The 22,556-nt window shown below is 43.6% G+C and overlaps 1 protein-coding gene across 2 annotated transcripts in view; it reads right to left on the bottom strand.

Annotated features, from left to right (window-relative positions):
• The window catches only part of lrsam1 (leucine rich repeat and sterile alpha motif containing 1), a 32,228-nt gene extending 12,558 nt beyond the window's left edge, over nucleotides 1–19,670 (bottom strand). Inside the window, exons 1-23 of one of the 2 annotated variants that reach the window (XM_086187959.1) lie at nucleotides 19,448–19,670; nucleotides 17,526–17,618; nucleotides 17,217–17,436; nucleotides 15,024–15,080; nucleotides 14,361–14,405; nucleotides 14,128–14,205; nucleotides 12,500–12,568; nucleotides 12,328–12,412; nucleotides 12,128–12,249; nucleotides 11,859–11,949; nucleotides 9,605–9,714; nucleotides 9,473–9,502; nucleotides 9,048–9,170; nucleotides 8,100–8,239; nucleotides 7,941–7,985; nucleotides 7,552–7,622; nucleotides 7,278–7,377; nucleotides 7,059–7,146; nucleotides 6,422–6,496; nucleotides 4,473–4,553; nucleotides 3,566–3,661; nucleotides 1,161–1,259; nucleotides 945–1,076 (exon numbers count right to left, since the gene is read on the bottom strand). In XM_086187959.1, coding sequence (XP_086044085.1) covers nucleotides 945–1,076; nucleotides 1,161–1,259; nucleotides 3,566–3,661; nucleotides 4,473–4,553; nucleotides 6,422–6,496; nucleotides 7,059–7,146; nucleotides 7,278–7,377; nucleotides 7,552–7,622; nucleotides 7,941–7,985; nucleotides 8,100–8,239; nucleotides 9,048–9,170; nucleotides 9,473–9,502; nucleotides 9,605–9,714; nucleotides 11,859–11,949; nucleotides 12,128–12,249; nucleotides 12,328–12,412; nucleotides 12,500–12,568; nucleotides 14,128–14,205; nucleotides 14,361–14,405; nucleotides 15,024–15,080; nucleotides 17,217–17,436; nucleotides 17,526–17,527 — 1,959 coding nt within the window. In that variant the 5' untranslated portion in view covers nucleotides 17,528–17,618; nucleotides 19,448–19,670. The remainder of the gene's footprint in view (nucleotides 1–944; nucleotides 1,077–1,160; nucleotides 1,260–3,565; nucleotides 3,662–4,472; nucleotides 4,554–6,421; nucleotides 6,497–7,058; nucleotides 7,147–7,277; nucleotides 7,378–7,551; nucleotides 7,623–7,940; nucleotides 7,986–8,099; nucleotides 8,240–9,047; nucleotides 9,171–9,472; nucleotides 9,503–9,604; nucleotides 9,715–11,858; nucleotides 11,950–12,127; nucleotides 12,250–12,327; nucleotides 12,413–12,499; nucleotides 12,569–14,127; nucleotides 14,206–14,360; nucleotides 14,406–15,023; nucleotides 15,081–17,216; nucleotides 17,437–17,525; nucleotides 17,619–19,447) is intronic. The other variant, XM_086187960.1, reaches the window with a different exon arrangement.
• Nucleotides 19,671–22,556: the final 2,886 nt, after the last annotated feature.

Below are 22,556 nucleotides of genomic sequence, written 5' to 3'. Positions count from 1 at the left end.
GGACGGGACGCCGTTAGTTGTCCTCCCTGCTGTGTGGTCAGAATGGAGAGGCTGCAGGGATTCCACACCATCTTTAATGATGTTGTTTGGCTTCAAATCACAGGGAACATTTCAGTCAGAGCTTTTTAACTTTTATTTTAAGGAGTTTTATCCTTTGTACGTAAATTATATTATCAAGATCTCACAGCGCTGTCACCGCCGTGTGTGTGTGTGTGTGTGTGTGTGTGTGTGTGTGTGTGTGTGTGTGTGTGTGTGTGTGTGTGTGTGAACCATGCAAAGGAACAGTTTTCACTTTGCCCGCTATATTTGGTCCATTCACCCTGGTCCATCTGGAAACATACCGGCTCTTTGAGGAGGTCAGCCATTCACACCAATTGGCAATTTAGAGTTAACCTCATTTGTATGCTTTTGGACTGACAAGGAGAACTTCTTACTGTACCTCAATAAGGTAAAACTCCAGCCGACCGGCAGGTTCAGAGTGCTAACCACTGCACCACAGTACTGTCAAAAACAAGTTACTTTGAAAAACCCTTCTAGAAATCAAATGCATGCTGGTGAGTAAGCAGATTCTCTTCTTGCCAAGAACTGTGTAAGTGGGATTTCTTCAGAGCAGCTGGTGAATGAGGCCTTTTGGTTGCTTGAGTAGCACCAGTCAGTCACCCACTGCAGACAGGACTTCAATACTCATCACAGTTGAAGGAGGAAATCGATATCAACACCATCATCATGGCAAAGATGCTGACTATTTACTGTTGTCAAACTAACTCCTGTTTCAGTCCACTGAAACAAACAGGAATAGATATCTGTTTGGCAAGAATTATTTCCAACACACAAAATTTTGTAAACTTACAAAATATTTTTATAAAATGGTCTACCACCGAGTGCTATGCAGTCAAACAGCTCCAATGTCAACATGACAGTAGTAAAGAACGACGCACACCGACCTTCTTGAGGTCAGAGGAGCTCATGTGGCGAAGTGCTTCATTGGTCACTCGGTGGTGAGCCAGGACAGGCAGGTAATGCTGAGCTGACAGTTTGCACAAGAGATTGACTAATTCTTTTTCCACTCCTGCTTCCTGCAACAAGATGACATTTAAATATCAGCACAATTCATTTTCAGATGCATGTATGTGTCCATCTTGCTTTGTGCTATGCTGCACCTGCATGCGCAGGGACAGAGGCTTGGCATCCAGCAGTCTTTGGTACTGAATCATCCAGTAGTTCTGCTGGCTGGACTCTGACTTCAGCTCCATCTCCGCCTGGAAAACACAAAGCGATGATCATTTCATTACAGTATGAAGCATTGTTTATTATTGTTTATGATGAGTAACGCAACACTTGACCGAAAAGACACATCGGAGAACATGAGAGAAGCAGTCAAATAAAAGTATCTATTCCTTACAACTACATTCAAAAAGTAGGTGGCTCTCTGATTTTCTTTCTAGTTAATAGAAGTCTGACCTCACAGGGCAAAACATTTAAGGGTGAGTGAAACAGGACAAGTAAATCGTTTTCCATGGCAAAGGTGAAAAGCTCAAAGACAAAAATGTAGCAAAAAAAATCATAAAAACTTGCAATTTGCAAAATCTAAGCAAGATGAAAAGAATCCAATGTTAAAATGCAGCAAGGGCACTGCAGGTGATATGAGAAGAATTATCTAGAGTTCTCATCCAATTACATTCATGGCCAGTGAGACTGCTGCAAATTCACTGTCCACCTCAGGCTGGTCACGCTTGTAAGAGCAAACACTGCAGGGTGCGACGGCTCATCTGCCTTGGACACAGATGATCGCTGCACCCGCAGGCTTTTTAGGGGTGATATGTGTACCACCTCTGGTACATGATGTATTCAAAATTCTTGCTATTGAGAGGAAACCTGCACCAAACAAAGTGGTGGACATGTACTCTTATGATTGTTGTACATCTAGAGTCATCAGATTGCTGACTGTTCCACACTGGCAACATGGGCGATGCATTGTGTCAGCTGTTCAGAGCCGGGTTTTAACCAGCCACACCAGTTCCACTCGGCCACAGCACAAACAGCACCGTTTTATATGTTGCTCTTTGTCTTCCCCAGGTGGAAATTAGCCTGTAGCTTAAATCTGGCATATTTACATGTAAATTTTCATTCATAGGCTCCGCCTCTTCTTTTAAAAAAATAATTCAGTCTCTTTGTGAACTGTCATTTTAAATCCCGGAAGACCGTCATGTGATGCGAAAAGAAACCTGGACCTGCCACAACATGCAGAGACGCATGGCCGGTGTGGCTGCTCTAAGTGGTTAAAATGGTGAGTGACTGCAGCAACCATGTCATGTGTGTTACAGCCTGAGAATGCAAGGTCCTCTTTAAGGTGACTGGTTGAGGACATCATTCTGAACAACTATTTGATAGAACATTTTACCTGCTCCACCCATTTTCTATCACATACCTCTAAGTAATCCTAAAAATGATGACAATTATCACCTAAACACCATATAATAACCACAAAGGAACAATAGTGGAAAAGGTATGTAACAACTGCACATAACCAAAGTAAGTTTGAGAAGCAAGCAGGAAATTTGAGTCAACCTGCTCTCCTCCCAGAAACAGAGTTGTGTTTCTGGGAGGAGAGGGAATGTGTAAAGAATTATGCATTGTGGAACAGAATTTTGGATGGAAACACTTTCTCTGCCCAAATTTCCACTCCTGTCTGCTAGAATGAAATGTCTCCAGCCATCTTCCTCAACAAAAAAACGCTCTCTTTATTGCTTCTTGTCCAAATTATGTTGTCTTTAACGGAAGAGCTGAAGAGGTCTATCATCAAGCTTCATACCTTTGGAGGCCACGTGTAACAGTGAGTCCCTTTGATAAAGTCATTGCACTCCACTGAACTGATTTGTTTGACCTATTCAACAAGCCTCAAGCCTGCAAACATGGACTTCCTTAAAGAGCCAAGGGCCCTTCCCACTCAAAGCAAGAGAAGGTCAGCTGAGATGTTGGGTTTCAGCTGGCAACCTCTGCAAATGAGTCTCTGATCATCTCCCTGATGAAGTCAGCTTCCCCTGTCTCCATCATGCTCATACTCCCGGTCCAGAGGATACGTGCTGGTGCACACACTCCCCTGGCAAGTTTGATTTTATAAATCAGAGCCGTTGCATGGAAAGTGCCTTATGCCAGTTTCAAGCACCATTTTGTGCTTTGTAAATGAGACTCTTGTTACTGTCAATGACTGAAGAATCAGTGCACGTCACCACACTGGAATGGTCACTTGTAGCACCCCCGCTGAAGAGAAGCACTCATTCAAGGGTGCCTCGGCAGCAGAATGGGCTTCTAGATGTGTGATCTGTTTATACAATGCCGAACTTTCAGGTGCTCGCTGAAAGAAATTAAGTCATTTAAATGCACCTCAAGCGCCTCTTAAAAGCCTAAATTATCAGATTGTCAAATTTAGATGTGGCTACTCTGCCCTCGTTAAACAATGTATGTTTGTGCAATGTCTTAGCTGAGAGAGCGGCCATCTTTTATCAGCTGAAATGATTAGTGATTGACAGCTCATGATAATCCAGCACACAAGTATTGTTCTCACCAGAACCTGCTGCAGTTCCTGCTCTCGCTGTTGCTTCTGTTTCAGCAGCTGCTGCAACAAATCACTGAGAGCCGTGCGCTGCCCCACAAGGACTTCCTACAAATGAATGCACACATAAACACACGTGTACAGCAACAAAGCACACATCATTCACTTTCCCCCAAAATACAACAAGAACGTTTAAGAGGGAAAGAGACCTTTCCAGCACAACTCAATATCAGAGGCGCAAAACCATCATCATTGTTCATGTCTCATATCATTTCAGAGGTACATATTAAACAAACCTAGTTCATATTAAATAAACACAACCATTATGGGTTGATTCCCACTAAACCCCATAACAGATATAAACACATATAACTGAGACTTAAGTTCATTCATGTTGAAAAAGGTATCGAAATAACTTGATGCAGAATTTGAAAATGTTGGAACATGGCACCCCACAGAGGGAGCACGACAAAGACACCCCAAGATAAATCGATTTGAAAGCATCGGACTGCAATAAACTAAATTTTCAAGGGAAAAAATTACTTGAAAGAAACAGTTTGGGAAAACATGGTTATGAGTGAGATTAGAGGTGAGAAATCAGACGGCTCATGTCTGTGTAAAATATCGCTCCAACTTGCCTGACTGCAAATGTAGAGAAGGCTAACTCGCTCCTCCAAAATTTAAAAGTAATCCTTTTACTACTTTTTATGATATGAACATAAGTGTTATTAATCATTAAACTTAAAATGATATTTAACTTTAATGATATTTTGTATTTTTTCTTCAGTCTATGCATGTTTTATTGTGGTCATGGTGTAATGACATGGACTTAACCAAAAGAAATGACAGAATACTTAGCCAGAAGGAAAAAAAGGAAAATATATGAGGGGAGGCAAAGAAAAAAGGGGGTGACACCCACCTGAAGGTTCTCTGCATCCAGATTACGTCTTTTAATCTCCAGTTTTGTCAGCTGCATTAATTCACCCTCTATGAGCTTGATCTGAGAACAGTGGAGAAGCAACATGAAGCTAGCAGGGAAGGGACATGCTGATGAGCACCAAGTCAGAAGAAAAACAGCCATGATGATTGATGAAATGATTTTTGGTCTGCAGGCGAGCATTACAAGATGCTGAAGCCACAGCTGGCGTGTATGGGGTCCTGGTCTGGCTCAAGCTGGGTCCTCAAAGAGATCCCAAATAAGAGCCATTTGTGAGATGCAAATAAAATGTGTACCAGTAAAAATATGATTCAGCCAGTCTGTTGCTGCCACTGGTTTTGCTGCTGAGATCATCTTACACAGCTATCGAATTTATTAAAAAAAGATAAACAGATACTTTGTTATTTTTGTCAGCTCTCCCTGAGGTCAAAGGGTTTATTTTCAGGCTCACTGCTCTTAGACATTCTTAAATCCAAAATTAATACACAAATCAAAGATCTGAAAATAGGAGTTCTAATCATCACACTTCATCTAAAGCCTCTCTAGCTGAACCATGACCTGTGCTCTGCTGCTTCAGTGCTCTTTAGAGACAGACAGTACAGACAGAACTGTTTACTGCAGACAACAGATGAACACAGAATATGCAGGAATACACACCGTGCACCCAAATAGAAACTATTTCTATCTTCAAAACAATTTGGTTATGAATGAACCATGAAGAAGTCAGTTGCAGTCAAATGTTAAGAGTGAAGTATGACGCTGATGGCATTTCACACCAGAACAAAATTGTTGTACCGAGTATGTTGTGCATCCTGCCTTCAAAACAAAAGCAGCACTTTAGTTCAAAATATCTTTGCCATGATACTTGTGAATAAGGAGTTTGTTATCTTGGAAACAAAGGGTTGTAGTGACCCCAAGTGAACATAAGTCACTGCAGCTGTTGCAGGTGATGATGCGCCTCCTTTACGGTGTCAGGGTAAAAAAGTGTGTGTGTGTGTGGGGGGGGGGGCCTCAATGCTCCTTCCTTTGGCTCATACTTGATGCTTACTTTGCTGCTTAGCAGATGTACAGAAACTGCTGCAGTTTTCCAAACAGGATGCTCGACCATATGATCACAACACGCATGGTAACTTTCCCAATTGAAAAACTAAAAATGAATAAAACTAAAAAAACGAACTTTAGCAATCCCAGAGCAAAGTACCATGTGCCTTAAATTCTATCACTGTGCAGTCTAAAGAGATGCAATGCATTGTGGGACAGAGGAGTACACAGGACTTCGCATTCTGAAAGGGGTACAGTTCAAGGAAAGCAGGTGGATCAATCATGTTGACCTCTTTGATTGTCTGTGCCTTTCCTTGTGATTTGAGTGGGTTTTGTGTTTTTGTCCAGGGTTGAGTGCCTCATCTGCCTGCACACAGCCCCCTGACTCTGTTTGGGTAGTTTGGTGATGCATGGTGCCAAGGCAGGGTCATCCAGTTGAACCAGGCTCTACTTGAACCAACATGATGACATCTGGCAGAATGCTGCATTTCAAAGTCACGGACATCCAAGTGCACTTTCTTGGTTGATTACTTTGACAATGGAGTCCCAACAATGCAGACCCACGTACTCTCTTAATAAGAGGCCATCTTCCCCCTAAGAGCCAGCTTGCAGTGGCTGGGGGTAAAATATCAAAGCTGAGACTTGCCCAGGGTGTGTAGACTGAGGGGCTAGAGCCTGAGATCTGAGCCATCATGAATGCTCTACATTATGTTAATGAAAGAGGGAAATGCACATTGAATTTCTGATAAAATTCCTGCTTGCATCATCTGTAGATCCTTCATTAGAGACTTGTTTTGCAAAACTCAAAAATATGTCAACGTTGTTTGACTAAACTGAACTAAAACATGGATTGGCATCCTACACTGTCCTGACTTCCCATCCACACAGACCTGGTTGCGGATGTAGCCGTGCACAGCATCTTTCTGGAGCTGCAGCGCCTGGAATGCTGCTTTCTGCATCTCCTCCTGCAGAGTAAAATAAGAAGACTGTTTGCTCCTGGTTGTTGCAACAACACGGCATGAGTTTCTAAAACACATATTGAAAGTATCTCCTCAATAGAGGTAACAGAGACACTGAACTTCTTGACTGAGCAACACTGACTCATGAGTTATTGTTTGACTGTTGCTCATCAACAGTGTGTTATTGCTGAACATGACATGTCCTGGTGAGGACAAAAATTCTAAATAAAAACATTACCAATTACATTTGCTGTAGTTCTGACAAGCTTCAACAGCCTGTCTTGTCTCTACAGCAAGGCAGAGCTACACACACCCGCCTCCCTACTTCCTATAGCTGCACTGTAACTTTTGTTTTGGGCAAACGACATGTTATGTTTGGTCAAAGTCATGACTTTGCAGAGGACCAAGGTTCGATTGTTCGCTCCGGTCATGGTCTGGACCTTGATATGGCGAGGGCTTTAACACATGTAACTCTGCTTATGCTCCAGCTCAGGTCTGAAAGCTGGACCAAACGAGGTGGGTGTGAAAGAGCTCTTACACAACTGTTATTAAATCACAGAGGACACACCTCCTGTAAAATGTGGGCGATGGCTTTAGATTTGTCCAAAACCTGGAGGGAAAGCATCTTATCAAACTTCCTCTCCAAGTTCTCCATGCTGTTAGAGGATAAGAAGAGAGAGATCAAATGAAATATGATGTTGCGTTGATTTGTCAATCAAGCACATTTCATCATGAGCATCATCTGCCCAGATGTTGTGTCAAGGTGCACAGTGTGAATACGCTGAACCTTCTGTAGGCCTCAGAGACCAGGCTCCGTCTGCGGTAGTCATTGGCCTCTTGGAGGAGACTCACTGCACAGGTGTCTGACAGCATCTTCTGCATGGCCGCTAAAAACAAAGACATTGGGAAGGCAAACTGAGGGTTTTAAAGAAAAGAAACTGATGTGAGAGGCAAATGATACATTACACAGCATTACACAGTGGATTAATGCAGGTGAACTGCGGTAAAGTTTCCCCCACTCTACATTTCTCTGCGGTGAGACAACAGATCAAGACGCTTACCCGCCACCTCCCTCTTTCTCAGTGAATTGGCTTCTTCCTGTGTGATGGCGGTAAGATGCTCCATATGAATCCTGTTGGGAAAACTTCATAGTCAACAATTTTTTCCACAATAATCAGATGAAAGAGGAATTGTGGGGACAGCAGTGACAAACACTCTGTGCCTTCTGGACAGCACGAGAGAAATTTAAACCTCCAATAAACTGATTTTTATTTCTACGTTGGATTAGTGTCTTTGATTTTTTTTAAGTTTATATTTATTAATCCCACATAAAAAGATGTGACACAAACTTTTCGTATCCTGCTAAAAAGCATTCTGTACATCTCCCTGGAAAGGGTTCAATTCAGAGGTTCAGTCTGATGACTGGAAAATCAGTGATCAGACCACTCACCGATCTTCTTCCATCGCTTGGAGAAACTCTGCACTTCTTTTCTGCCTGGAAGGACACAAATACACAGCAGTAAGCGGCAAAAAGTATCGAAAATGAAACTCAGATGTTCACCACAACTCTTTATAACAACCAAACACAGTCGGTCCCTTTGAATCCTACCGGTTGTTGTCGATCAGCATGCTGGTAATACGGCTGCTAATGTCATCTTCAGCTTGTCTCACTTTTTCCAGCACGAGCAACCTCTCAGCCTCCTGGACCCTCTGCTGCTGGCTGAACCCCTGCTCCACGCGTTCCTGCTCCTAAACATCATTAGACACAGATCTGACTGAAAACAACACAACACAACTGAAAGAAAAGCTTAAAAAAAAACACACCAACTTTTTGGGAATACACTTATTTGTTATTCTCCTCAGAACCACAACAGAGGACATGCATTTGCTCCTCTGTGCATCCATTAGGGAGCTAAAATCAGGAGACAGGGAGATACAGCGGCATGTCCCCTTTAATTTCAACCTATTTCTTAACCACTTGAAGTTTTCACTGTTCTTTGACAGCGCATCAACCTGAGGATGTTTGCCCACATATTTTGCCTGGATCCCAGTTCTACCTAGTGAGTTCTGGAGTCTGCCTCTGTAATGACACACTGCCTTTCTGCATAAAAAAGCAGAGGATTCAAAATAAAGGATGCTGACTGGAGCATCTTGTCCTTAGGCAGCTGCACAGTGCCACACACACTTGTTCCTCACTGGGACTTATAAATAAGTAAGTGGCTTATAAACTACACAGCAGAAATTCTTCCATTTTGAATCAAATCTTTGAAAACTTTTCAATCTGCCGGAGGCTCGTCATTTCAGTATGAAAAGGGCTGGTGCAGTACCAGTGCATACTGTTCAACTCACGCAGCTGACAGATTACATAGGTGAGTCGAAGAACATGGAACCCCGCACATCTCCAGAACCGACTCAAACACATCATGTGGGCTGATGATCTGGATGTTCTACGTTACATAAAATTGACATTTGGGCCATGAAAAAAGGATGACAGTACACAACAACACGGTGCAGGAACTATGAAAATCAGTGAGCATTTTTCCAAAGCAAACTGTACCTGTCGCACTGAGTTGAGGATGTTTTCCTTTCGAGTGCTATTCATGAGTACAAGCTGCGTGTGCTCCTTTTGTCTCTCCTCCAGGTGCCGCTCAAAGGCCAGCTTCTCCTGCTGCTTCTGAACCTGATGGATGGGGTAACAAGTCTTACATGTGGTGTGAGTGCATGCATGCGTTTTTGTACTCAGAAAAATAAACTAAGGTTTTCTACATCTGCCCAGCTCTGATAATCCGCTCACACTGCTTTCATATTTTTACATCCCATGTATTTCAGGGCAGATTTTAGAGAAGTCATATTGCTTGTAAAACCTCTGCGACTACACTCTGTTCACTGGTTGGAGCCATGGCCAACCTACTGAAGAGTGTCAGGAGTTAATCTAAAAGCTAGGGATCTTGTGAGCGAGGTCATTCAGCTGGAGAAACACACCTTTCTCTTCTCATAGTCACTGAATTTATTCTGCAAGAGAAAGTGAAGAATGGGTAAGTGAGGCTTCCAATTAACAACACTGAAATAACAAGTGCTTCATACTAGAAACAGCATTGTGTGAGTCTCATGCACCTGCCAGGCCTCCTCCAAGCCATCTAAACCGTCGCAATCTTTATTGCCGCAGTCAGTCTCCAGCACCGGCAGAAGATACTGGGATGGGGGACAGTACTCCTCTCCTAGCTCTGTAGAGCAAAGACATCATGTGAATACCTTGCAATCTCAAGAATGAAGCAGTGAGTGAATAAATTGAGCAACCTCACTGCAGTGTCTTCTAACCAGGACTCAACGTAAAGGCTTTTCTGTCACTGACCGGTGGATTTTGATTGGTTGGGGCAAGTGGGGCAGAAATTCACAAACCCCACCAGGCAAACTGAAATTCATAACCTCATTATTCAGCTGCTCACTAAAAATGAATAACTGTTGGGCTGAGAATAGCAATTTGAAACAAAAGCATGTTTTCTCCATGATGCAGTCAAGTTAGACTGCTTTGACCGACCAAGCAGGAGTCAAGTCATTCACAGTGTGAGCAGGAAGTGCCAGGAAAGGCACTGAGAAGAATTGCAGCTACAACGCTAACTTGAACGAGCAGTTTGGTTCTTAAACATGAGGCCAAATGCATACAACTCTGCAGATGCAGTACTTTGTCTACACATACAGAATGCTACCACCCAACTCCCGTTCCACCCCACTCCTTTGATGAAATCTAAAACCTGATCCATGGGACTCCTGAACACATGCATGGCTTGTTCAGCTATGATGCCAGTGTGGGAGTGGGACAAGTGAGAGTCACATCTCAGTTATCATTCCTTCACCCAAAATATGTCAGTTTATAATCTCTCAGTCTCATCGCCCAGGATAACTCATGTCTTCTTTATCCAGCCCTATGCTTAGTAATCAACATGCACTTAATTTGAGTTAGAAACAAGCAGACTATAACCCTTCCAATTCAATGCTACCCTGAATGAGCACGAATTCACGGTTCAACTGAATTGGCCAGGTCATGCTCGTGGTACCACCAACGAATCACCAAGTACTGCTTTCAGTATTAGTGATTTTTTTCAGCAATCAATGATTAATCAGGATAAAAGAAATAATGAAATTATTAAAAAGATCAGTTTAAGGGAGTTGGCCGGCACAATAAAGCATGCTAAAATCTATTATTCATAATTCTTCTGAGATTAAGTCTTTAAATGCAGCTCTGAGAGACATTTTGCAGGTACAAGTTGGCGCGAAGTCAAGCGCAAGTGTCATTGCTAGTTTCAGGCTGGCAAAATTGACCTTTTCACGCCAAGCCCCCTCGCCATTTAATAAGCAAGGCCAGGACCAGTGGTCAATGGTGTTTGTGTGAAGTGCCATTTCAACAGCGCATCATTACACCAAGTTAATATGCGGCATTGAAATTTTGTTCTGCTGATGCCTGAAAGCAGGGAAACATTGGCCTCCAACTCCTTCAGGCCTGCTTCACCTCCGATGGTGACGGTGAATTCCTGCTGTTCCTGCTCTATGTACTCCAGGTCCAGGAAGTTTGTTTCTCTGGATGAGAAGTGCTCACTTATCCTGAACTGGAAAAGCAAAATGCCAAGTCTCGGCGCACCCTGGGCTTTAAAGGCAATGACACATGGCACCCTAATTGGTTTGATCGATGTCACACCCCCCAAAATACACTTGTGTCCAAGGACTGCCTCTTTACACCTTACAGAAATGAGGTAGAACACACCTGAACACATGAGGCACACAAAGTGCCATCGGCCAACTGCTTTGCCCCATAAATGGCTCAACTAGGGCCCGTGATCTAAATCTTGTCATTAGGTGTTGTTTTTGAGAATTAAAACCCAAATTAATCAGGGTTCATACAATCATGAACACCCTAAAAAAGTCATAGAATTTGGAAATGGCAAAGCCAGGACTTTTTTTGAAAAATAAATAAAACCAGAAAATTTGGGAGAGGTCATAGAAATTTGTTTCTGTGTAATATGATCTTTTTAGTTCAAATGTATTTGATTTAATTCATGTTTATGTTGTATGAAACTCTGCAGCTTGTCATCAGTGTACTTCATAAAAATGTGCCTCGAAGGCTGAAATGGTTAAGGAAAAGGCCTGGAAATTTATTGGTAAAATATTCATGAATCCTGTCTGAGACAACAGAGGAAAATTAGTGCTGCTAATGTGTTGCTCTGCCGAGCAAACATAATAGGGCCTGAGCCAGAAGTACCTTCTGGCTCAGGCCCTAATTATCAGAAAAAAAAACTCAAGTGTAAAGCGTGACGCACACACTCACTTTGAGGAAGTATGTTTTGTTAATATTGGATGTTGAGTGAATCCTCACCACTGCATAGGAAGCGTTGAATGCTCTCTGTACCTTCTACACACACAGATGCAGGTGGATAGGTCATCACTGCAGCATCGAGTGTAAAGCTCTACCATGTCACACACACGCGTGCACACGCGCACACACACACACACACGCACACACACACACACACACACACACACACACACACACACACACCACAGTGTGCTTATGTAATATCATCAAAGTTTTGTGTAGTTTAGATTGGCTTTCAGATTTACAGTATGGCTTTAAACCAAACTCACCTCAAGCGTGCGGATGTAGGCCACAGCTTTGGGGAGCTGAACTATTTTGTTTTCACTCAAGTCCAAGGTGCGCAGGCTGCTTAAAGAGCCAACTGAGGGGGGCAGGTCACAGAGACAGTTGCCTAGGTAGGGAACAAACATAACCGATTCAACTTGATTTAAACTCATCCTCGCCTGCAAGTGACGAGTAAGTATCGTACCTTTCACGTTGAGTGTCTGCAGAAGTCGCAGATCCCCAATGGAACCTGGCAGGGCCTTTAAACGGTTCTTCTCCACATTCAGGATCTGACAAGACACAAAATGGCCACACATGATGACGGTAATGACTCACAGTGGTTGTCTTTGTACCATCGTCATTAAGAATAGATCTACCTGCAGTGACATCAGCTTCCCAATGTCTTCTGGGAGTAAGGTGAGCTTATTTTCATGCAGATCCAAAACCTGAACAGACAGATAGTGTCATTAACCCAAGGGAGAAATTGAAGCGTGACAGCAGTCACTTCGACACATCTGCAATCACAACATACAAGGAGCAACACAAAACAACAAATTTAACCCTAGAAAGGTACGACCACCAAAGTAGTGCAACTTCAAAACCCAAGGGAAAAGCTCAAACAAGAAATTAGCCCTGGCTATGCTTTCTCTTATAGTTATGACATTTGGTAAGGATGTGTAAGGTCAACAAGACCTACAAAAAAGTCCATTGATGCCATGACCTAAACCACCTGGGAGTTCACCATTATGATTTAAATTCTGGGGAATTTTTGGTCATTTCAAGGGATCGTTCTTCAACAAACTTCTCCTAGGGGCTGAAGTGGACCACGATCAGTTTTGGTAATATAAACAAGAGCTCAGCGACGTTAAATAGAAAATCTTTTACATTTACTGTAGATTATATGATTGTGACAAGGCAGCACAGTTGGATGATTTACCATGGCACATGAAGCTTTTGTAACTGGACTCCGTGTATCAGATCCTTTCCAAACATTACATGTTTCATAAGAGCCCCTGTCTGACGACATCTACAAGCTGAGGTCACAGTGCCATCTAGTGGTTAAAGAAGTAAGGCTCACATCAAAATTGTGGAGTTTTATCTTTATGGGAGACACAGCAACTCACTGCAGTTCTGTAGCACCAAACAATGGACACAGGAGGTCACACTTGCAGAGCTGATATGACTTCCCATCAGTATCACCATCATTTCAAACTTTTACATCTGATAGTCTAATAACTACACCTACTTGTGATTATTTTCACTGATATTGCAATTACAATATGATTCACAATATTAGACAGAATAATCATTCTCGATTCATTTATTGCATTTTAGTAGAAAATCATACTGAAATGATGAGGTTTGATTTTTGCAGAGATCTGTACCACCACAATGCCGCTACTTTGGCACACATTCTGCCGTTAGCAAAGGCCATATTTTGGTTTAAAGAAAATTTTGATTAAATGTTCAGCCCCATCTAAATGACAATATTCTCATTTTTTTATTACTCTACAAACAATTGCACAGTCCTAATGGATGCAGTCGTCTCTTCATGAAAAAATGTGAATATCAACACTTCTCACAACTTTCTCACTCTATGGAACAGCAGAAGAGGAGTCCATATTCTTGATCTCAGGTCCACTGGGGAAAAACCTGCTCACTGGCAGTCGTACCAAAGAGCCAGGCTCATTGGTACGACTGCCAATGTATTCAACTGTAGAGACGGCAATCCATCAAAATACCATTCACACAATATCACAATACCACACATACAATACAAATATTGTAGTGCTCCTGAGACGTCCTGCCTACACATATTCTACAGAGTAAAGAGAGCCTCCCTGTTTGATACAGATCCCCACCATCGTCATTGATTTGCATGCAAAAATGGCAATAACAATGTAAAAAAAATGTACTCCCTTCATAAACACAAATCAATACACAACTGCAATAGCAGTTAAAAAAGGCAAATACTTCAATGCTCCACCATGCAAGTTGACTTTACCTTTAAAGAGGCCAGAGAGCTGATGTCACACCCTCTGGGCAGCAGTGACTTTAGGTCATTGTTATGGAGAATGAAAACCTGTGGGAGCACAGTAGTAAACAAGTCTGATGCCAATTATTGCAAGAACATACTGAGTGAATTCTGAAAATACGACCACTAACATTACATTTTCATTTAAAAGTGCTTTTTTCCAGAGGCTTCAGCCAGAGTTCAACAAGATGTTCCATTCTTACCTTCTTCTGTAGCACCTTGCAAATGGAAAAGGCACTCGAGGGAACCTTTGGCAGAGCAGACCAAAGTCTCAGTAGAATTACAATGTTAACAACCACTGTTTCCCCTCATTACCCCCGTCTCTAGTTTTATGCTAAGGCAGGTTGACCATACGGGACAATGTGCATGAATCTTAGGGTCAGGACTATTCAACTCCTTTTATAGCTCATCAGATGAGAACACAAAGTGGTTGGATGTGCATCCAAATAATCAACAAGAAGCATCAGAAATGTACCCAATGTCTAAAGGGAAGTTATTTGATGAAGTAGCTTACAATTCAAGGTACTGAGACACCTTTGCAATTCTTAAATACCATCCTCTTTTTGTCCTCTCTTTTATCAGCACTGTGCCAGATTTGAGAGCAGACATCTCAATTTAGTACAGCCCTCAAGACCAAACCATTTGAAGGAGGGAAGGGCACGTTTAGGCTATGAAGGTAGATGATTTGATAGCAAGCATCATCAAAGGCCAACATTGACTGTGTGAGTACATGTACGACCCAGGTCTACTGCCCAAGCCTGGCGAGGCTGCCAAAGGTTAAAATGAGACATTTGCTGTTGAAGCACGAGGGTCGTTCATCTGACCGTCGTGGATGAAGCTTGCTGCATTTATAGGAAGATTCTCACCTCTGAGAGCTCACAAGCTGAAATGTCCAGGATGTCATCAGCACCTGCCTCCTTAGACTGAAGGACAAAGCAGGACTTGTGAAGTTTACACTGATACAGGTTTGCTCTTTACACACATGATGTAACATCAACAGTGCCTCCGCACAAAGGACATGTATTTTACTTGAATAAAAACCCAATCAAATGCTCTTAAAGCACATTAAAATGGCAGCCAGCTGACTCAGCACAATCAGACCAGTTGCTGGTGCATGAGTAGAAGGGCGCTTTCAAGCTGAGCACAGCAGTCAAATTATGAGGAACGACACCATCAATGAATTCTCCAAGATGGAAACAAAAGCTAATCCGTCCAATTCTACTTTTCTTTTGTATTTGCAGTTAAAAGCCATTATAAAAACAATAATTAGATGGAAACCTTACAGATTGTCATAACCATCTAGACAACAGCCTTATTCTCTTCCCTTTCTCTCCCTCTTCATCTCTGTCCCTCTCTTTCCTTCTGTCTCTCTGTCTTCCTCCATTCTGTCTTTGTCTCTGTCCATCAGTCTCTCCTCCTTTCTCTCACTCTTCATCTCTGTCCCTCTCTTTCCTTCTGTCTCCCTGTCTTCCTCCATTCTGTCTTTGTCTCTGTCCATCAGTCTCTCCTCCTTTCTCTCCCTCTTTATCTCTGTCCCTCTCTTTCCTTCTGTCTCTCTGTCTTCCTCCATTCTCTGTCTTTGTCTCTGTCCATCAGTCTCTCCTCCTTTCTCTCCTTCTTTATCTCTGTCCCTCTCTTTCCTTCTGTCTCTCTGTCTTCCTCCATTCTCTGTCTTTGTCTCTGTCCATCAGTCTCTCCTCCTTTCTCTCCTTCTTTATCTCTGTCCCTCTCTTTCCTTCTGTCTCTCTGTCTTCCTCCATTCTTTGTCTTTGTCTCTGTCCATCAGTCTCTCCTCCTTTCTCTCTCTCTTTATCTCTGTCCCTCTCTTTCCTTCTGTCTCTCTGTCTTCCTCCATTCTCTGTCTTTGTCTCTGTCCATCAGTCTCTCCTCCTTTCTCTCTCTCTTTATCTCTGTCCCTCTCTCTCCTTCTGTCTCTCTGTCTTCCTCCATTCTCTGTCTTTGTCTCTGTCCATCAGTCTCTCCTCCTTTCTTTCTCTCTTTATCTCTGTCCCTCTCTCTCCTTCTGTCTCTCTGTCTTCCTCCATTCTCTGTCTTTGTCTCTGTCCTGCTCTCCTGCTCTCTCTCCGTCCCCACTGATCCTGGATCTGCTCCACCTTCCTGCTGGTAAAGGAAGGTTCTGGTGGCTGCTGTTGCAGGATGTGCTGCTGATGGAGAATTGTTGGGTGGAGGTTCATTGAAGGAGGGAGGTGCTGGACCTGCTCTACCCCGAAAGAGGCAGGACAGAGCTTTGGTTGGGGTTTGGTGCCACACAAATAAGCAATATTCAAACACAGCATCACATAAACAACATCACTTTCCAAATGTGTAAGATTTAGAGTCGTACAACTGAAAACACTGCAGAAAGAATACATCAGCCCCTCGTGGCTTGAAAAGATGGATCAATCTTTACCAGGCCCCTGCTGGCACAGGTGTGGGGAGGGAGGCACTCTCGTGGTTAAAGCCCTCTGGGTGGGGTTGGAGATGTGCTTTAAACATAGACGTGACCTCACAGCTAAAGTTTACTGTGCAGCAGCCAAGCGGCATTCTTGGCTCAATGGCACATTAAACATTATTTGAATGCCTGACAACAAAATGTATAAATCTTATGAACCGAAACATTAGGAAAGACAACTGTTTGCTCTTGACAAAACTGGTTGGAGGGTTCTGAAACGTGTCCACATGACAGACGCTGCAGCGTCTCTGCCAAATATGGTAAAAGGGGAGGTGCATATGAGAGCCAAGAAGATCCTTCTTTGACTCACACGTGGCTGCCTCCTCTATGGTAACATGACAAGGTCAGCATCAAGGAATTTTTCCTTTTTGCTTCTCCTTGAAAAAAAGGTGCATGCTGAGTTAAACGATAGCACCCACACACCATTCCTATATATCAATTTATCAATTGTGAGTCTTGTTTGTGAGATACTCTTTATATGGCTTTGTACCATCAAAATATTTTCAAATGTGAGTTGTACAAATACGATTAAAATCAAAATACAAACAAAAAAAACAGAAAGCTACTAGATTAGAAAGTACACACATGTCTACAACGGTCTTCTTACCCGGCACAGCTGATACTCCAGTCTCTTCTGGGAGTCCTCACAGGGTTTCTTCTTTCTGAAGAACAGCGGCATTCTGCCTGTTCTGCTGTCCGTCCGGATGCGTGTCAGCTGGGTTGCCCTGCCTCTCACCCCTCCACGACAACAACAGCTTCTCCAGAGGCAGAGGACTGACGGGCAGGTGGGAAAACACCCAAGACACGACTCTCTTACTCTCTGGAGCCTGGAAAGTACAAAAATGTTGAAATCACTTGTGATATTCATGGAATGAATCAAGCAATTGGATTTAAGAATATTTTTGCAATAACCTACATTCATTTCCATAATAGATTCTCCAGGTCAAAACAGGCAAGGTCAGAATTCTTCAGGTCATGGCTGATTTAAGTCACTCATTGGCTGAAGAAGCTGAAAACACAACAGCAACCTCTGACATGTACTGGCAGCAGCCCTTTGCAGAGGGCTCGTCCAATAATTCCTCATCTCCAGTCCCCTTTGTCTGGTCATGGGCAGCTGACACACTGAGAATCCATGGAGGGTTGCAGCTGCCTGCTGCTGCAGGAGACCAGGATGGCTGTGACGTGCCTCTAGATTAAAGGGCTGCAACTGGCACTTCTTTTGTAATGTATCAGCCAATGATTCCTCGTTTGCGTGATTCGTCAGTGATATTTAGAACCTAATCAAATCTGATCATTCTTCAGGCCATCCAACATTCCAATACCCAACGACTTCATCTTCATAAATGACAAAAGGTTAAATAAAAGGTCCTTTTATTCAACAATTGGCTAATGTTCCAATTTTTTTGCTCAAAGAAAGACCAAAATGATTATTTGGATATTCAAATTATTAAATTTCTTTTGATCTTGTTGTTGTTCAAACTTTTTTTTCAATGTGACCAAAAGTACTGACAAAATAAAAAACAACATAAAACATGTCAGTAAGTTGTTGGGCCACCGGAACAGCTTCAGTATGTTTCCAGGCACTGAGAAACCTATGACCTTGAGAAACCTATGACCTTGAGAAACCTATGACCTTGAGAAACCTATGACCTGGATGAATGAGTTTCTGCACAGACACTTCAGTGTGTCGACCCATCCAGGATGAACCCCACCTCACACGCAAAGGCAGCTGGGATACGCTCCAGCAACCCCCCCCCCCCCCCCCCCCCCCCCATAAGCAGTAGAAAATGGATGGATGGACTTCAGTGAGTGTTGTCATCCTAGGGGCCATCCCCATCAGGTTCATCCTCAGGTGTCTCTGGTCTGGATAAAATCTCACGAGGCTGTTTGCTCCTTGAAGCACGTACCTGACATCAGGACATGCATGTAGATGTTTACATCTGATTTAATAAGGCAGCTTCAATAGGGCTGAGCTGACACTTGATCAAAATTGTAACATGGCCGAATGCAATACATCCTCTTCACAGGAATGGAAATATGTGCCGGCCAAAAAATGTGGAACAAAGTTTTCCTTTCAATAATGTGGCACTAACTCTTTCGATTAAAAACTGAATAATCCATCCATCCATTTTCTGTACCGCCTATCCCTTAGAGGTCGCGGGGGGTGGAGCCTATCCCAGCTGACATCCGGTGAGAGGCGTGGTTCACCCTGGACGGGTCACCTGTCCATGGCAGGGCCATCAGGAGCAGTTATGGGTTCAGTTTCTTGCTCAAGGACACTTGAACATGGTCACTGGGGGAAGTGGGGATCGAACCAGCATCGTTTGCTAGACATCCACGCTACCTCTGAGTCATGCCGCCCTAAAACTCAGAATAATGACAATGACAATTTATTTCATCTGAAAGAACCACGATTGGCTCTCCTCTCCTCATCGTTCTATCCTACGTTAGTAAAACATCCTGTGGGCGTGGATCCGTGTCACACGACATGGACGTACGGAGTGACGGAGAAACCAGAGTGTTACCATCCAGCAGGTCGCACAGCTGCTTCTTCTGTCACCGTAAGTGCAGCTTAAAATAAAGCCGGCCCTGAAGCACTACCGGGGCTACCGATGTCCACTTTATCAGCCACAAGCTGACGATGACCTCACGGTGTCTTTGACTGGTAGTGACGTTGTAAACACCGTTGTCCCCTCGTTGCTCTCTACAGCCGCTCCGATGTGTTCGGTTAGCTAACAGCCCAATAACACTAGCATGTCAGCACTCGGCCACCACCTGTGACACCGTGAAGCCGAGGCTTGGAAGCAAAGATAACCCAAGGCCAGGTATCATACTCACCGTGTGTCTGGTGATATTTTTCTTTGGAAACCTTAGCTAGCTGCTAAAACTGAGGAGTGACCAGTGTCAGATGCTCGTCAACGACACCTCCCTGATGAATCTACAAAAACAGCCCCTAGCAACACTTCCGATGTAGCCGCTGTCGGCCTGACTCCTCTCCCCACACCAGGCGAACTGCTGATCACAACAAATACGCCTTCTTTTTTCTCTTCTTCCGCGTTTTCTTCTTCGGGTCAACTGGTCGCTCCAGCATTACTGCCACCAGCTGGTAAGGTTGCGTAAACGGAGCCTGGTTTTTGTTGACACCCCAGCTGCTCATCAAACCTCCTTCTCCTTCTCGTTGATTTGGCCAATACTTTTACCTTTGCTTCGACTCATATTTAATTGTCGTCTTCTTCATTTTACTTAAGGCTACCACAATGTCTATGTTGTCATAATAATAATAATAATAATAATAATAATAATAATAATAATAATAATAATAATAATAATAGGGCTGCACGGTGGTGCAGTTGTCAGCACTGTGGCCTCACATCAAGAAGGTTCCGGGTTCGAGTCCCAGCTCAGGAACGGGGTCTTTCTGGGTGAGTCTCCATGTTCTCCCTGTTCCTGCTGGGTTCTCTCTGGTACTCCAGCTTCCTCCACAGTCCAAAGACATCAATTTGGGGACGAGGCTGATTGATTCTCTAAATTGACCGTAGGTGTGACTGTGAGTGTGAATGGTTGTTCGTCTCTGTATGTTGGCCCTGCGATGGACTGGTGACCTGTCCAGGGTGAACCCCGCCTCTCGCCCGTTGACGCTGGGATAGGCTCCACCCCCCGCGACCCTTACTATTAAGGAATAAGCGGAAGATGACGATGGACGATAATAATAATAATAATAAATGATCATTGTCTAGCATTCCCTCCAGAGGTCGCCTGTGTTCAAGCACTACAGACAACAAGTCATTTCATCAGTACAGCTTTTCTTTGGAGGCTCATCAGCAGTTCTAAATCATTCCTCTCTTATGTCTGCATTCTCTTTTTTAGAGATTTTAAACAGGTCAAGTTTCTACCACAGAGTCTTCTTAACAATAAATTATTCTATATAAGCAACATAAAATAGGAATATAAGGGGTGTGAAATAACGAGGTTAATCCAGACTCTAAATTGACCGTAGGCGTGGCTGGGAGAGCCAATGGTTGTCTGTCTCTATGTGTTGGCCCTGCCATGGACTGGTGACCTGTCCAGGGGGAAGGCTGCTGGGATAGGCTCCACCCCCACCACCCTGAACAGGAGAAGAGGGAGAACATGGAGGGATGGAGGGATGATGGATGGATGGAATGTGAAATACCGATGAGTATTAAGACGGTGTAAATTCTGACCCTGAAGACACCATGGTTTCATACGATGTGACATCTCTGTTCACATGCAGCCCCACGGGAGATGCTGTACAGACAGTCAAGAGAAAACTTCTGAGAGACAAAACTCTAGCGAAAAGGACCAACCTCTCACCTGAACAGGTGTGTGACCTTCTTGACCTTTGCCTCAGCACCACCTACTTCCAATACAACAATGGTTTCTACAGGCAAAAACACGGCTGTGCCGTGGGATCTCCGGTATCCCCCATTGTAGCAAGCCTGTACATGGAAGAGATGGAGAGTGTAGCCTTGAGAACATTCAGAGGCCACCCGCCGAGACATTGGTTCAGATACGTAGAGGACACCTGGGTCACCATCAGGAAGGGTGAAGTTGAGCCTTTCACTGAACACCTTAACCCGGTGGACAAGAACAATACATTCACGAGGGAGGACGTCAAAGACAACTGTCTGGCTGTTCTAGACTACCCTAACCAGATGGGAAGAGAAGGGAACACAACCACATCCATTCAGCTCTCCAAACTTGAGGTCATCCGAACTGGGCTTTGATTAAAACTGCCAAGAAGCCCAGGGAGGACAAGAAAGATGAAGCCCAGAAGAAGAGGAGCATCGCCATCCTGTATGTGGGAGGAGTTTCAGAGAAACTCAGAAGGATCTTTAACAAGCATCAGATCCCCGTGCACTGAGGCCCAGCAACACCCTGAGGCAAAAACCTGTCCATCCTAAAGACAAGGTTCCAAGGCGCAAACAGAGTCGTGTTGTTTATGGAGTCCAGTGTAAGGAGGAGTGCTCTGACCTGTACAGGGGAGACACAACAACCACTGAACAAACGCATGGTACATTTTCTGGACTTCTCAAGTGCCTTCAACACAATCCAGCCCCTTATGCTCCAGGATAAACTGATAAGGGTGCAAGTGGACCCCTGCCTGGTGTCCTGGATCCACGACTACCTGTCAAACTGACCACTGAACGTCTGGTTGGCAAACATTAGCAGGAGGGGGAGAGACATCTGCTTATGACTAATATCACTGCATCACTTATTACTTACCGTAAAATATCAAATTTTACATGTGCAAATATTCATATACATATTGTGTATACTATAATATTATATCTGATCAGATTACCACATAATAAGCTAGTTAATTATTTATCTATTATTATTACTTGTACTATACTATGCTCCACTATACTCTACTACAATACACATTACAAATTATAATACAACATAATAAGCTACTTAACATTATTATTACCGCTACTGCTGCCGTCCACACAGACCTTAAGCACCTTGAGGGCTGAGGCAGACCCCACAGACTGGGACCCCACAGGGGTGTGCGCTGGGTCCGCTCCTCTACACGCTCTTCACCTTCGACTGTGTGGCCTCCCAGAACAACACCAGCATCATTAAATTGGCGGATGACACTGCAGTCATTGGCCTGATCGCTGCTGGGGTTGAAAGATCATACAGAAGAGAGGTGGGGGACCTGGTGACCTGGTGACCTGGTGACCTGGTGTCATGACAATGACCTTCATCTCAATACAGACAAGACCAAAGAGATGATCATAGACCCAAGAACAGGGACACAAAGGAGCCCTGTATGTTGATGAGACTGAGGTGGAGAGGGTAAAAACCTTCAAGTTTCTTGGCACCCATATCAGCGAGGACCCCACCTGGTCTCACAACACCCAGCAAATTATCAAGAAGTCCCAACAGAGACTGCACTTCCAGACAAGACTGAGAAAATTTG

The sequence above is a fragment of the Aulostomus chinensis genome, chromosome 19 (assembly GCF_037954235.1).
Source record: "Aulostomus chinensis isolate RoL2024-O1b breed Wild chromosome 19, RoL_Achi_v1.0, whole genome shotgun sequence".
Classification (NCBI taxonomy): domain Eukaryota; kingdom Metazoa; phylum Chordata; class Actinopteri; order Syngnathiformes; family Aulostomidae; genus Aulostomus; species Aulostomus chinensis.
This window is presented reverse-complemented; position numbering and strand designations above follow the sequence as displayed.